The sequence below is a fragment of the Cololabis saira genome, chromosome 4 (assembly GCF_033807715.1).
Source record: "Cololabis saira isolate AMF1-May2022 chromosome 4, fColSai1.1, whole genome shotgun sequence".
NCBI classification, from domain to species: Eukaryota; Metazoa; Chordata; class Actinopteri; order Beloniformes; family Belonidae; genus Cololabis; species Cololabis saira.
The window spans coordinates 41,972,120-41,988,713 of record NC_084590.1 but is presented as its reverse complement, the minus strand read 5'-3'; the positions used below and the strand labels follow the sequence as shown (position 1 = coordinate 41,988,713).

General features: G+C 46.5%; 1 protein-coding gene across 1 annotated transcript in view; it reads left to right on the top strand.

Moving 5' to 3' along the window:
* Positions 1-12,935: 12,935 nt before the first annotated feature.
* Positions 12,936-16,594, top strand: part of cdon (cell adhesion associated, oncogene regulated) — a 46,074-nt gene continuing 42,415 nt past the window's right edge. The window contains exon 1 of the mRNA XM_061719808.1: positions 12,936-13,088. Coding sequence (XP_061575792.1) covers positions 13,087-13,088 — 2 coding nt within the window. The 5' untranslated portion in view covers positions 12,936-13,086. The remainder of the gene's footprint in view (positions 13,089-16,594) is intronic.

Genomic DNA, 16,594 nt, shown 5'->3' with positions numbered 1-16,594 from the left:
TTAATGAAAAGCAAAATCTTTCTTATTACATCCGAGAGTGTTTCTTTGTGATTTAGAGATTTTTCCAGTACAATTAAGTGTATTTATTTTTAAAAATTGGCACGGATATTTACGCCAGTGTGCCGAAAAAGTCAACACTTCTTTTTTAACTGTTTTACTTTGTCACTATCCTCATATTCAAAACTGAAATTCTCCGAATAAATATCTTCTATCATCTTTTTCAGCAGTGATATTTTTCCTGCAAAAATATATAATAGTAGTCAGTTAATAAAAATAAACGACCGTCTACAAAGAAATAAAATCGGCAAATGCATTCTAGAAAACTAAAAAGATGTCGAAAACTGCTCTCTTTGTGGAATAACGATGGATTTGTAGAAGAAATATATTATCGGATATGCTGCGATTCATGACAATTATTTATGCCTTCCTTTTTAGTAAATCAACATTCGTTTTTTTGCGTTGGAATCTTCTTGCGGGCCGCATGAAAACCGCATGCGGCCCATGGGCCGCACATTTGACACCCCTGCTTTAAAGTTTGGCTGAAACAGGGGAGCAGATTTAGTTTTCTATGAAGCTCCCAGGGCTCCTGTTCATCCGTTGCTCATTAACCTGCCCCGGCTATCAGGAGCAGGTTCAATCAAATGTAAATGACCTCTCCTCCCTGGGTTGACCCCCCCGCCTACCTCCACTCCGTCATGCAGGCTTTCCCTCCAGGCTGCTCTTTCCGGTCCTCACATCGGCTGGCCATCCCCACAACACTTGTCAGGGATGTGAAATGTAAACTAAAACCTTTTTTTTTTTTTAACCAGCCTGCAAATATCTATTATTTCTGCTACAAAGCCGGAAATCTTAACATGAGGATCAAAGGAGATGGACTCACTTTTGGAGCCTTAGTGGTCAGGCGAAGAACTGCAAGCTGCTGCCACTTCCAGGTTGCATCACATCAGGAAGGATGATGAAGCTTCTTGATTACCTAATTAATGGAAACCACTGGCTTTCTGAAAAGGCTTTAATTTGAACTTTGATTATTACTCGATCAAGTCATTCCTACCGCCACAAGCAGCCTGTTTTGTTTCATGTTAGCGGACATGTTTCGTGGAGCTGCGGACAACTTCGGCGTTTTTGTGCGGTGAAGTTCTCACAGAGGCACTATATCAAACGGGAGAAAGATGTAAGGATGGTCGGAGGATGTAATGGGTCACCGATCTGCCAGGAGGGACTTTCCAGACTGTTCTACTCGGTAAACCACAGGAAGACGTGTGAATAAGTGAGATGTTACAGACTGATGAAATTCCCAGAGAGCCCACAGCAGATAATGTGATCCCACACAGTGATGCAGAAAACAGATGGAGACGGGTGCCTTCGGATTTCTCCTTGACCCTTGTCTTTTACACACACACACACGCGCGCGCGCACGCACACACACACACACACGCACACACAACAGTGATATATGGCCCTCAGAGGGAAAATTTGTTTAGACTATCCTGTAAAATAATGTGATTTTTCTCACTCTATATATCTTTTCACTTTAACAAAGTGTCACATGTCTTATGAAAACATATAAAAGGAACAAATAAATGTCTTCTTCTTTTTTTTTTGTTGCTACTTTTCCGCTCCGTGTGTAAGTACCTTATAAAAATGCAGAGACAAGGCTCTTAACGTGACATTTGACCTTCTCAAATAACTGTATAATTTACTTTATTTTATTTATTTCTCAGGACAGTGCACATTGATGAACATATATACATATGTTCCAGATTGTAGCACAAGGCTAGTTTCCATCTGTAGTCCAATATAGGCAGGTAAGGTGTTAAAAGCAGAAAAGGTAAAAATGCAATAAGAAAAAGAAAACAGAAACAAATACAAGTACAATTAGTAAAGACAAGTACAATTAGTAAAATGAGAATGATAAAAAAAAGTTAGTAGGTAGGAGGAGGCCCAAACACACATTAGGTGCGTGTACACATTTGTTGACCTCTGAGCCACATTTTTATCTGGTTTTTAAAAGTTGTTAAAGAGTTGTTAAACTCTATTTGTCATATTTGATATTTCTGAGATCTTTGTAGCATCGACTTTAATCAAAAAAAGGAAAAAAAAAAAGATTCATTCAAACCACAAAATTATAGAAAAACAAAAGAACAAGTTAAAAAGTACGTTAATGTATCTATTGTATTCATAATGATATGGAAAATTGTTGTTTACAAACTGTTTTAACACAAAATTTGAATTGTTTTGGATTCCAATATATAATTAACACCGTTAATTCATTTAAAATTAGCCATCAGCCAAATATTACACTGCAGTATTTTGCCCCAGTGGGCGAACAAACCCCCGACGGGCCCGTGAGGGGACGGTCCCTTGTGTTATCTGAAAGTGGCTTTTAATAGCACAAGGCGCCGAGCGTCGTTCAAGCCCCTGCTGACAGAGTCAACACGACGGACCGCCGCTTTGCAGGTCATAAACACTCTGGTGACAGTGGTCAGAGGCTTATTATCCTCGCACCGAGGGACAACAAGCAAGCGGAGCAGTCCCAGCCTGCAGAACGAACACAAATCCCTTGTTAGCAGGACTCCTGCCATCCCTGCTCCGTTTTGACCTCAGTCACGGGGGGAAAGTTGGTATTTTAGTGTAAACCGCTTGTGGCTGCAGCTGCATTCTCGTCAACAAGTAATCTGGTATTGACCAAACGTGTTGTAATCTATTTGATCAGGACTGATATGACTCGGGGGGGAAAACAAAGCACATATCAGTCAAATGTAGGCCAGAGGTCGCCGCTGCCTTATGTGCTCAGCGCTTGAGCGTTTGAGCATGAGCGGCTCTGTGAAGCCGCCATGGCTGGCAGCTCTGCTCAGAGGAGCGAGCTCGGACCCCAGGGGGCCCGAGACAGCCGGGCCCTCGCGGGATGAGAAGTGTCTGCGCTGTCAGCTCTGGTTTCCCAGCGTGGCCCCTCTGCTTCAGTGGTCCATCCCGCCCCCACGGAGCCCCTCCGCGGCCCTTTGTGTGCGGACCGCGCTCCCCGCGGACTCGCCGCTCGCTGGCCTTTCACATGCGACTGTGTCCATTCACGCCGCCCTGCCCCACCCTCCCTCCCTCCGGATTCAGGGCCTCTGTCTCCGTCTCCAACCAGCTCTTGACCCTGCGACGGAGAGGGAGAAAAAAGGTTATTATTCGCGAGGAGAATACCTGTCTGCCGCAAAACGAATCACTGGTATTGAAGAAGATGAATGGAAAAAAATGGATATCACTTTTCTAGAAACACGAGCGTCAGAAGGAGTCTGTTGTAACAAACGGCTGATCCGTCATGTAATACAGCAACTCTAAAAGCTAATAAAAACAGAGCAATGACTTGAAAATCCCATAAACTCATATTTTATTCATAATGAAACGTATTAAACGAGTCAAATTTCATTTCATTCGAACATTAGCTCATTCTGAATGTGACGGCAACAACTCATCTCATGATGGTTGGGACACGAGCAACTTAAAAAAACTGAAAAGAAAACAGCACTAAAAGGAAACACCTGGAGGCACATTTTTCAGCTGATTTGGTTACTTGGCAACAGTCTCTCAGAAACTTCAGTTTCTAAATAATGTGCTTCGGCATGAAATATCATCCATTGCACATCATGTCAAAAAAACATCAAAGAACCTGAAATTTGAGCCAGATGATGACGCTGCATTGAATAAAGGACCGACTCTGTGATGAAGGCCGCTGGATAATATGAAGAAGACACGAAACGTGCACATGGTTCATTTAAATCACACTGAGGCAAAGCTGACTTTTGTCCTGTGAGACCTGTGGAACACTGTTTATCTTCTGGAAACCAAATACACCTCATCTTCCACATCAAAGAAGGGAGGAAGCATCGAAGTTGCTATAAGCTTGTACCTCTGGTGGTGTTGCAATGTTTTAATGTCCACGAAATGGGCAGCATGTACCTCGGAAACATGAACGCTGAAAGGTGTATGCAGGTTTTAGAAGTCTTTATCAGGGAAGCCTTTGCACCTTTCAGCAAAACGATGCTATAAACCACAGAAGAGTCCTGGTCCCGAACTGGCCCACTTGCAGACCAGATTTTTCACTAATTGAAAATATTTGGTGCCTAATGAGATGAAAAATTAAACTATAAGCAGTTTATTTACCAGCCTGTCTTCAGGCCCCCTGTACAGGTGCAGGGGGGTTTTAAGTCCTGCATCAGACAAAAATGGGACCACATTTCTCTCCCAGGGACCCGTCACCTCAGGTCCCACATGCATATCAACTTTTGTCAAAAGCTTCATAGTTATAAACATGATTCTGTCTCTACTTTTTGTCAGAGGTGTTACTGCGAGTGAAAAATGACCCTCTTTTTTTTTATATGTTAGTTTTTCTCATTTCAGTAATTTGATCATTTTTTATGTTCCCTTATGAATAAGATATAGATTTGTAAGATTTTAACTTCATTGTATTCTGTTTTTAATTAACATTTTAAACGGCATCAGAACTATTTTGGAGCTGGAGATGTACTGTGTATGAAGGAAAACGCTTTTGGGTTGCCAGGTTGGGTTAAATCATGTAACCTGCTGCAACATCTCCAGAAGCATCAGGTACACATCTGTACATGCTAATAAGTCAGTTTAACTACTTTTCCATATAAAATCTAATTATAGGCTCTAAAGCTAGTAATTAATTAAATTGAATGGACTATTCAACTCCTTTGTGTCAAAACAAAGCAGAGGCTTCAGTCCTTCATCCGTCCCCCATCCCGTCTATGTTGTGGTTTTTTTCTACTCCGCTGAGTCAGAGAGTTTCTGTTTTGCTGATTTTGGCCCTGACCCATTAGAAAAAGCCCTCACTGGTTCCACGCAGCCTCGGAAGGACTGGATCACACCTTCCACCAGAGACAGATGTCAGATGTTGCACTACACCTGCTGTCTGAGGCAGGGTGGGCCCGCTGCCGCTGCAGCCGCCGCCGCCACTGCCCAGCAAACACTGGAACAAGTAATTACTGCCTCAGAGATGATTACGCTGTTTACTCATGCCCATACGCACAACAGATGTCTGTTCCAGTCTCGCCGCTCCCCTCCCCACCGGCGTCTCTGAGAGGGCGTCTCACCTTGTGATGAGGAACTCGATGCAGCCAACCAACACTCAGCAATAGGTTTCGTGCCAAAAATGAGCCGTAGCTGTTAGGTTTACAAATATAACCCCCGCAACTTTCTTCAAAGCCTCCAGTGAGAGCCAGTTCAGTCTGCAAGGAATAGTGTAGTCCACCTGAAAAACAAGAAACACCTGCATACCTGTCAGGCAGTTTGGGCATGGAAGCTGAAAGAAGCACCATATAAAGAGTCTGTGGCAATAATAAGTCTACCGACCCTCTTAGATGTGGGCTCTGAAGTAAGAAGTTTCCCTCTTTGATGATTTACCAGCTTCCCTGAGAACACAATTAGATGCAGACTTAAATCCTGACTGTGGAAGTCTGCACCAGTCCTTTACCCTTGCTAGGGTCCAACAGGGGTGAAAGGGAGCAGGTTTTGTGGATTTGGAGAAGGCACTTGACCGTTTCCTTCGGGCTACCCTCTGGAGATGCTCAGGGAGTATGGGTTACTGGGTCCATAACTTTTATGAATATAATTTCCAGGTGCAGCCAAGGAGCAGATCTCGTGACTTCAGGATTGCGTCTTTGCTTTTTTGCAGATGATGTTGTCCTGTTTCTTTCAACCAATTGTCATCTTCAGCTTGCAGTCAAGTGTGAAGGTTTGGAAGTGAGATCCTGCCTCAAGTGGAGGAGTTTAATTATCTCTGGGTCTTGCTCCCGAATGGAAAGGGAGATCGACAGGAAGATAAGGAAAACATCTGCAGTAATGCAAATTCCTTACCGGACTGAAGAAAGAGTTGAGCTAAAAGACAAGACTGTTTACAGTCAATTTATGTTCCAACCCTCACTTCATGAATTTATGAAGGAGAAGCCAACGGAGGTGGTTCAGGAGTCTGGTTGGGATATGAGGGAGGCGTTTCAGGCATGTCCAACCAGGCGGAGGCCCCAGGGCAGACCCCAGGTCACTGTTACTTGGTGTAATCAGCTTTATGTGGCACTAGTCGTGGAGGAGTGGCCAAACAGAAGTCATTCCTCTCTAAATGAACTATGGTTTACCAGAAGATGCATTAACATCTCACAAACCATGAGAAGTAAAACCCTCTGATCGTACCAACTTAAAGTTGGAACCATCGTCAACAACTTCCAAGTAAGACCCTGAGCACTCATTGGCACTATTGGCTTTTGTCAGGCATGATGAAGGCTGCATCATTACATGAGGATGTTCTTCAGGGCCATCAGGATATGGGGAGAGGTGTTTGGAGAAATCCTAGGAACAATCCCAGCTGAATACTTTCTCCAGATTCGGGAAAATTGTCAAATTCTGGACCCGGAACCAGTATTACATTTCCAATGAGACATGAAAACAGCTGACCATCTCTATCCAAACTGGTTGAGTCTGAACATTTCTGCCAAAGGATGGCCGTGCTTGACTTGTGGAATCAGACCAAATGAAGGGTCCAGATACCAAAAGGGGAACATTTCCATTTAGGCTTTTAAATTAATAACCAAAATACTCAAAGAATTTCTCCCTGGTGTTGACTCTAAGTCCTCTGGTAGGACATGGTGACTCTCAGAGGCTTAAAACGAGAAGACTGGACTTAATTTTCTTTTGTTTTTGAAGGTTTTTCACCTCTTAAGAGGATAGGAGGTGAACATGTTCAAGAAAACAAACCAAAAAAAAGTCCAGTTGCCTTGTTTCCACACCTTTGAGACACAAAGAACTTATTTGGCTTTGTCTGTGGTGTCCACAGAAAACCTTAATGTTTGAGACATCAGATGAAATAACTCCTACTATGGTTGGTTGGTGAATGTCTACTTGGGGTTTAACGGAAGTAAATCCGTCTCCGAGCCCAGTTCTAATGGAGGGCCCCGAGTGGATTTTCCTCCACAATAATGCGTTTTGCTGCTGATTCAACCGACGTCTCGCAGTTTTTGCCTTCTTGCAAGAGAGGTAAGAAGGGACGTGAGGGGGAAAAGGGGAAAGGAGGAGAGGGGAATCCCAGGTATGGTTTTTGGCTGAAACTTCTGTGTCCTCTGGTAGGACATGGTGACTCTCAGAGGCTTGAAACGAGAAGACTGGACTTCAATTTCTTTTTGTTTTTGAAGATGTTTCACCTCTTAAGAGGATAGGAGATGAAACTGTTCAAGAAAACAAACCAAAAACAGTCCAGTTGCCTTGTTTCAAACCTTTGAGACACACAGAACTTATTTGGCTTTGTCTGGTTTGAGACATCATATGAAATAACTCCTACTATGGTTTGTTGGTGAATGTCTAGCCTACTTGGGGTTTAATGGAAGTAAACAGGATTTAGACAGATGAAAGCTGATTCAGGTGAGTCCGTGCGTCCTGGTAACAATGTCCACGCGTGTACGATGGAGGGAGGGAGGGAGGAGGAAGTTATTTTCTCTTCAGACTGTAAAAGTTGTTAAAGGTATTGTGACATCATTTTTAACATGCTTTTAACACTATTAAAAGTCTTGGCCAACATCCCTCAAATGTGTCTAAAAGAGTGTAACAAGAAAAACTTCACTCTTAGTACTCTTTTCCTGGCTTTTTATTACAGTGTTTTTTTGCGCCGTGAAAAATGCTTCCTTTCCCCCCTTTCCTGTCAATCATTGCTCCGCTCCTCCTCCAAACCTCCTCCAGCCCAACCATACGCTCACAGCGGCGTCGGAGCGACAGGCGAACCATGCACGGAAGAGCAGCAGGGAGAACCACAGCAAACAATCATAAAAATAAAGGCATGCAAGCAGCACTGTCCCCATATCTTAAGTCCAGTCAGTGGCCGCGGGTCTTCTTAGCAGTTTTCCTCCGGTGATTAGAACAAAAGACGCTCTAAACAGCTCCGTGTTAAGCCTCATTTATGGTTCCGCGTTAAATCGACGCAGACCCTACGCCGTAGGGTTCAGCGTATGGTGCGCGTCGCAGCGTAACCCTACGCCGTAGGTTCTGCGTCGGTGTAACGCAGAACCATAAATCAGCCTTTATGGTGCGCTGGAGAGGAGCGGAGGCAGGGAGCTGGGTGGAGGGGGCGGTGATTTAGCGGATCGTTACGTAACGATCCGCCACCAAACCACATGCGCCGTTTTTGCACAGTTATGCGGAAAATCCCAGAAAGCACACAATACACTGAATGTTAAAAGTTTGTTGTTTTTTGGGTGTAATTGATGTCAAGACACCCAACAAAACACAAAAAATCAAGAAAAATTTGTTTTTCATGTCACAATCCCTTTAATGCACAGTCTATATGGGTAACACCTCCCCTCCGTACTGCCTCCCTCCCTCGCTCCCTCGCTCGCTCCTGCCCTCCCCAGGAGCCGCGCAGAGCCGTGCACAGCCGTGGGGCTGGGACATTCCTGGTTTGACGAGCAGCCTCGGCGCTGCCATGATTTGCTGAGCAACTCGACACTGGCTTGAAAGACGCGTGTGCGGACCAGGCGGCGGTAGACGCGAACGCGGAGAGCTGGAGACCTGGACGCACGGAGCGCGCAGCGCACCAAACTTGGGACTTTACGTGTTTTTCCTTTTTCTTTTTTTTTTTTTTTAACTCCAAGACTTTTCCCAAAGGGGAAAAGAGAGGGGCAAAAACAAAAGTCCCCCAAACTCTCCACCGCTGCAGCTCCAGACCAGGACCAGGACCGGGACCGGGAGGCTGTCGCACCTTGGAGCCGCAAAACCTGCGCCTTTGCGCCGCTGCGGTGTGAAGCCCCTCGTACCTCCACCTCCACCTCCGACTGCGCTCATGCTCCTCCCGTCGTCTCCGTCTCCGAGCCCGGTTCTAATGGAGGGCCCCGAGCGGATTTTCCTCCACAATAATGCGTTTTGTTGCTGATTCAACCGACGTCTCGCAGTTTTTGCCTTCTTGCAAGAGAGGTAAGAAGGGACGTGAGGGGAGGAAAATGGGGCAAAGGAGGAGAGAGAGGGGAGTCCCGGCCGTGTTTGGCTTTTTTGGCTGAAACTTCTGTGTCTGGGCTTGTCTGGAAATAACAAAAGCAAGGTGACGCAGAGGGAGAACCGCACTTTGAAGGCAGCGGGGGCAGCCGGAGCTCGCTGCCCGGGCGGGGAGCCGCGGCGGCCGGCGGAGGCTGCGGCTCCGAGCCGGCCGGGGCTCCAGAGTCCCAGAAAATATCCCTGAAAATATCCTGCACAAACACACTTGATCTTCAACTCATATCTCCACTCATTCAGTCCCTCTATCATTCCTTTTAATGCATTACATTTGACTTTATACCTGATTTAAGTGGACTTTGTCAGGTTGCATCTTAAGTTGTAAAGTTCACTTCTGTTTACAGTCGCACTTTTTCTTCTTCTTCTTCTTCTTTCTATTCTGGTAAATCTGAGCTCTGTTGTGTGTGTGAAGGATGAATGAGGAGGGAGAAAAAAAGCCTGACTATTTGTTTGGTAAACAGCCCTGGAAGGCAGATACACTCCACTTAACATCCCGGTTTAAAACTGATGGCCCCAGGCCTGGACTTTCTTTGTGGAAAGATGAAAGAAATAACAAATATATGTTCCTCCTTCCACCCTCATGAGAGTTATTTTACAGTAGATGCACTGAAGGAGCTCTCGGGCACCTTTTACAGAAAAGTGGTGGTAAGGACTAATATTTGACTTTTTACGCCCTCCCCCCCTCCCTCTTCCACAGACAGAAAGCCTTTTATTGTTACAGATAAATCCCTGGAGGGTGTCATAAATGTTGGTGAATCAGTGCCAATGTTGCCCTGTAATTTGGCTGCAAGTGCACAAATCCCTGCAGAGAGCGTTAAAAAAAAAAAAAAAAAAGCAGCTACCTGCTATGAAGGTTTCCTTGTTTGCTGACCATGAATGTGATCTTGATGGGATTTTAAAAGAAAAAAATATTACAGGTAAAGCAGGATTTCTGAGAAACCCTGTGAAGGAAATAATAATAATTATTATTATGATAATAACTTAATTTTAATCTTTAGTTAAATTGAGGTTTTATACAAATCAGGGAAGCTTTTATTTTGTAAAGTTGAAAACTTTAATATCCAGATGATTTTTTTTTCATCTGAAGAGAAATTTTAAAGAAAAAATGAGTTGAAAACATCTTGTTGTAGTTGCTGAGTCTAGTTTCTCACTTTTTACTGTCGTCGTGTCCCCTGCTCCCGCTCATCTGCAGACCTTTGTCGAGACTGTTCCTCCACAGGGTCGACTCTCAGAACCACAAACACCCAAAAGTTATCGAGTCCGGCCTGAATGCGTGACATGCAGTCAGGGGGACGCACACGGCTGCTCGCAGATAAAACACTTTCAAGTTCAAACACTTGCTCGTGCATTGTTGCTCCGGTTGGGGGACAAGGAGACACTTCCGATGGTTTTCTGGGCCTCCTCGTGTTAGTGGGGAGGGGGGGGTTGCAGTGTTTGACAGGCTTGTGTTGTGATACTCGGCCTGTTTTTCAGGAGGAGTTTGAGGGAAGGTGTGGTAGATTTTCTTTTGTTTCGTGGTCATTTCCCCTCCAGTGTGCCTCAGTCTAGCTGAAATAACTTGAGGATTTCTCACGTTTCCTTGAGTACGTTTCCCTGCGGTGCCGTCAGCCATGCTTCTGTCTGTGCTCAGAGAAATCAGCTATACGACTCTTTATTTGATCATCCCAAAGAGCCAAACATGATGTGTGCACATGTCAGTCGTAAAAAGTTGTCCTCTTGTTTCCCCAAGAGGGAAGTATTCCTGAAATGGCTCCTAGCGTCAGACTAAAATAAATAAATAACTATTTAAAATAAGAAAATGACCCACAACTGCTTGACTTCCAACCCAGCAGAACCACGTTTGGACCTCGATGTTCCCAACAGAGCTCCTCTGAGTATCCGGGATGTGATTGAATGAAATGACAGAGCCTCAGAGGTCATTTTAAAATAAAAAAACATGTTTTTGTAGTCTGTTTTTAGGGAAATTAATAACCCATTAGTGGCCCAGCTCTTATCAGACAGAACCGCACAAAGCACAGCTCCGCCATTAAGACAGTTTGAATAATGTTCGAGCCATTAGGGCACTCGTTAATGATAAACACATGTTGCTGCAGGAAAGTTATGTTAAGTGGGCAATTTGAATGCGAGCATGTGTAATGGTACCGGGCTCTGCGCTCATAATGGCTCTCTTGATTTTTTTTTTTTTCTTTTTTCCTGATGCAGTTTTATATTCACACATGCACACGCACGCCAGCAGTGACACATGATTGAACGCTTAACAGCTGAGTTCAGGTTCCATTAAAGGTAGAACCAGGAAGTGAGGTCACAGGAGAACTGGCCTCCTTCAGATGAAGTCAGTTTGTGCAGCGTTGGCGTGATTAGGTAACCGCTCCAGTGCCAGACAGTTTAGCTCAAAAATAATGAGAAAATGTGTCCAACAATATCTCATTTGCTGACCCTTTTTATTGCTGTTGGAGTCCAGTTGACATGTTTGCACAATTTTCTTCCAGTTTGTTCAATTTTTTAAAAGATAAAGTTAGTAACGAGCGTTTAGTAAAATGTAAACAATAACAGAAAGTGAGGCGAGTTTATTTCTGTAGCACAATCCAACAACGATGTGATTCAAAGTGCTTTACAAAGACATTAAAACATAAATAAGATTCAAACAAAAAAAGAAAGAAAAATGAATAATAGATCAAATCAGGTAAAGTAAAGAAGCCCCAGAAAGAAGCAACCACAGGCTGGAAAAGTCAGTTATTAAAAGTAAAGCCTGGATGAACACTTTGCAAACTAATCATTTTAATTGTCGACAGATCAGGGACGTGATTGGCTGAAATGGGGGGGCATCAAGTGCAGAGTAAGTCCTGGGAATAAAACATCAGGTCCATGTCCATAATATCCTCAGAAGATTCTGACAATCTGGAGAAATCCCTGTATGCCGGGGAGCCAAAGGTCTGTCAGCGGGCAGAGCGTTGAAAATGATTCAGGTTCGCCTGCAGTCCAGAACTTTAACCAATTACAAAACAGAAGAAAAAAAAAAGATGCATCATGATACTAAACGCAGGACCGTTGAGCAGCTTGAACCTTTTGAACGACATTCCTACCCCAGAACTCCAGCAACTGGTCTCCCCAGTTCCCAGATGTGTAAGAAAGAAGAGGGTGGTTCACATCACCCTCTTCCAACTTTTTTTAGATGTGTTGCTACCATCTATCAGTTATATAATCAGTTGATGGCAATAATGTGTGTGAGGTGGGCGTGGCGGGAGGGGGAGTGTCCGAGCGGCCGATTTTAAAGTGTTTTCCAGGTACCGCCCACATTCTGTTCTCATTCTTGGCCCGGCAGTAAACATGGACCCGGAACATGACGCCGACGGGGGAATTAATCGACACCTAAAACCACAATCAGGAGGGCTTGTTTGTTTGGCTCTGCACTGCAATTATTGCACAGAAAAGGTCAACAGTTTTGGCTGAGAACGAGGTCTCGAGCCGAGAAGCAGACCCGCCGCCGCGGGCGCCCGCGTTACACGTCATCATCGTCACAATAATTCTGAGTTTAACAAAGAAGAATTTACTGGGTCGTTTTACGGCTGATGTTTGACCTTCCAAGTAACTATTCCCACACCACAACCTGGCTCACTCTGAGCTCCTATGCCGGGGTTGAGTCATGCTGCAGCTCTTTTTTTCCTTCATTTTCCTCTTACTAGCTTTTTACTCTGCAAGCGTCACCTCCCATTCGTCAGGGATGGGCCCCGACCTCGGTCCCCTTTAGGTGGATGGAGGAGGGTTTTGGGCGGCGTGCCAAAGAGACCCCATATTCACGAAGCCTGGGAGGGTTGGCGGGGGGGTTGGAGTGCTGATTGACAACACCCAGCAGCCACGAGCAGGGGGCCGCTGGGAAAGACGGGCATGTCGGGAGTTGGACTTTGAGTCCTTGTGACGGCTGGGTTGGGCGATTGCAGCCTGCAGCTGCAGAGCGGACGCAGAAGGAGAGTTTATTTTCCATCTTCTGGACAAATTGTGTGTAAATTGAAGGAGCCTTGAGGGGGGAAGCGGTAGCTGAATGTGTCGCTCGTGTTTATGTAAGTATGTCATTAGTAACGCCTCTTATCTGCTCTGAGCTCATTATTTTACCTAGATGACACACGCTTCCCTCCCCGGGTTCTGACAGACGGTCCAAACAGCTCCGTGTGTTGCCCCCGGGGCGCTCAGATGGGGGCCGCGTGTTTCCTCTGGTGGGGACGATCGCAAAATGTCAAGAGGTGAGCTGAGCCGAGCTCGGCGCGTACACAAACAGCTTTTCAGACAGATAGTCGTATCGGGTTTCGGAAAGAGATTCAGAACCTTGAAGGACCCGGGACTGGATAACGACTTTCGAGAGATTTTGAGAAATGAAATGAGAAACATCGGGCCGTAATTGTCAAGACAAACAAACAGTTTTTTTTGGAGCAGCAGAAACAGATGTTGCAGGCTGCCACTGAAATGCAGCGCGGGCTTGGAGATGGGCCGGGCGGTGGGGCTCTGCTTCTCCTCCTCCTCCTCCTCCTCCTCCTCCTCCGAAGGTTTGCTTTCTGTTAATGTAATGGGAATACAGGCCTCCACTAAATATACACGTCTGTGCTCTCGATATGATAAGCGAGTGTACGCCGGTACCACACACATGGCCCGCTTTGAAGTCGAAGGCACTTTCCAGGCGGCTCCAGATAATGAAAATGCCTCAACGGCAGATGGCCGAGAGCAGTTTGTGCGACACAGTGGGAGACACTTTATTTCACTGTAGGAAAATATTATGTGGGTCGGATCTTGAAACGCGCCAGAGGACTACAGCAGACCCCCGAATACTGGTCCAAAGCCACCTGAAGCCCAGTACGAGTCCTCTTCAGGCCTGGGGGTGGAAGTTTCTTACTTTTCTGAAGGTGCAGCTTTATTTATTATTATTATTATTTTCCTATTTTTAGGGTGTGCCTCTTGGCTTGAGCGCTGGAGTTTGAGTCTATGAGCGAAAACGTGTCCGGGGACGATTCCACGTGTCGGCTGCTCTGTCTTCAACTTGGCTGTTTCTGTTTTAATGGCGAAGTAAAAGTGCGACTAGACCCTCCCTCGTGATGCCTCCTCAGCCTCGCGGGAAGACGACTTGAGGGGGTGAACTTGTGAACCCAACATATTGCTGACAAACAGAGTATGTGGAAGAAGACAAGGGGGGGAGGGGGGCGTTTTCTTTTTGCATCCTGAGCGTCTTCCTGTTTCCAAGATTAATTTCTTTCTCCCTTCCTGCGAGCAGCCCCCGCTAAATGTGCCCGCCTCGGGCCGTCACCTCAGTGCGGGCCCTACGGGAGTCGGCCAGCCCTCCCGAAGCTTTCGAGCGACCGCAGTTTTCTATTTCAAATGTTGAACCAATAAGTCACAGCTGACGTTGGTTTTCTGCGGACCAGAATGCGTGTGCTGTTTTAAACGCTGGAGCGAGGATCAGCGAGACTATATTAAGGAGAGACTGGTGGCTGGCACTCCCCTTCCAGCTGACAAACAGGCCTCTTTCTGAAGGGCTGTTTTCCTCCCAGATCAGTGCGAAGGCAGAGCGACGGCGGCTGCTCGCTGCTCGCCTCTGTGGTTGCGGGTGCCATTTTGGGCCTTCCCCTTTCCAGGACGTGGGCCTTCAGGGAGCAGAACCCCTCACTTCTAAAAGATACTCTTAAGTGAGCAGTGTACCGCAAGTTAAAGCAGCCCAGACTCTATACTGTTCTGCCTTGTGATGGATGAAGATGCATCTCGGCTTTTAAATGCACAAGTGTTTCTCCTGGCGAGTGCTGCATCATCTTTCACAAGCTCCTCATACGAAGCTCTTCCTCCGTCAGGGGAGCGGCGGCGAGTGTCCGACGAAGCCACCAAGTTGGTGTTGCGTACAACCAGTTGCCGCACAACAAGCGAGGAGTGCTGCGCGGAGAGACGGATAAACATTTAGACAAACTAAATAAAGCACTTGCAGCGTCTGTTTGGGGGTGTGTATTTATCTTGAGGTCCTCAGACTTGTTAGGCGGCTGGTTTGTTTTTGGTTCATCCAGCCGGTTGACGGGTTCAGGTTTTTCTCTCACCTCCCATGGATCTACGGCCAAAGCTTCATCATACTTGCAACGTCAATTCATCACCCCGAGGAATAAAAAGTCCACACTTTCTTTCTCACGCCTCAAACGGAGAGGCCGAACGCCCTGAAAGTTTTTGCTCTGGTCTTGAATCCAGAATCGGTTAAAACCGCTTTCTTGTTAGTGTCTGTTTGGACACCTTGTCATTTTGTTTTCGTTTTGTAGATGTTTGAAATCGCGTTATTTAATGTGTGTTTTGCTTTGAAAGTGCTTTTGGTTGGCGGCCAGGGACTTATCAGGAGGAGACTGAACAGAAACTGTTGTCTGCGTCTCTGCTCCGCTTGTTGCCGCGGAGACGCGAGCGGTGATGGAATCCAGGAGAGTCGGGGAGGGACGGCAGAGACTGCGCCGAGGGGCTCGCCGGCGGGGGCAGCTGGATCGGATCACCGTTGTGCCCACACAACCGAATGTAAAAACATGCAGCGTCTCAACAACCCCCCCCCCCCCCGCCTTGAGGATGTGGACTTCGTTAAGACGTTACGCAGTTGCGATCCCTTTTTCCTCCCCTGCATCACATTAGCGTGTTTTCCCATCCTCTCCCTAATCAAGACTGATATTGAGGAATGTGAATATGTGGCCTCCTGCCCTGGTGCCATTGCTGCACAATCCCAGCTCCCTTCCCCGCTTGCTGGGATGAATCAGACTCTTGGCACATGTCGGAGTTCACTGTTATAACACACCCTGCAGGCATGAAGGCCGTCTTGTGCATTCCTCCCCTCCATCAGAATTACCTTTTTCTTTTTTCCGTCTGAGTTCATGTTCCCCCCCGTGGGCTGAAAGGCCTGTGAAATCAGCTGGAAGGGCCCAGAGAGCTCAGACAATGGGGAAGGGTTGTTGGTTACATGTGCTTTGCAAAAGGTCTCAAGGTGGCCTTGTGTGGGGTTGATACCCGGGGATCCGTTTCCAGTGTCCGAGGCCACTATTGAGTTTCGCCCCTGTGGTTAATCCCGCTGTTCAGGACCTTGGGAAATAACCAACCCCCCCACCCCCCGCAACACACACTCACTCACAGATTCCCAGGAAAAACAAGACGTCTCAGGACAATCGCCAATGACGACGGGTCTTACATACTGTACCATTCAGTCGCCGCTCTCTCTCTCTCTCTCTCTCTCTCCCCTTCTGTCTCAATCTTTCTCCTCGCTCTCAGCTCTCCGTTTGTGTCCCGGGCCAACAGGCCCGAGGGTAGAATTAGCGCCGTCTCCCAGGTCCCGGCCCTGGCAGTTGTGGAGGGTCGCGGCTTTGCTGAACGGAGGCGTTGTTGGGAGGAGGCGGGGGTGTGTGTGTCCTTGGTAAACAGGGCTTTGTGGGATGTGACTGTCTGATCCCTCAGGGCCTCTCCTTTCATTTTTTCCCCTCTGGTCTGATCCCATAACCACGGTGGTGTAGTCGGGAGGCCTTGGCGTCAGCGGGCTCTGGGACCATCGTGCCCCCTTCATCACCCTGCAAACTCC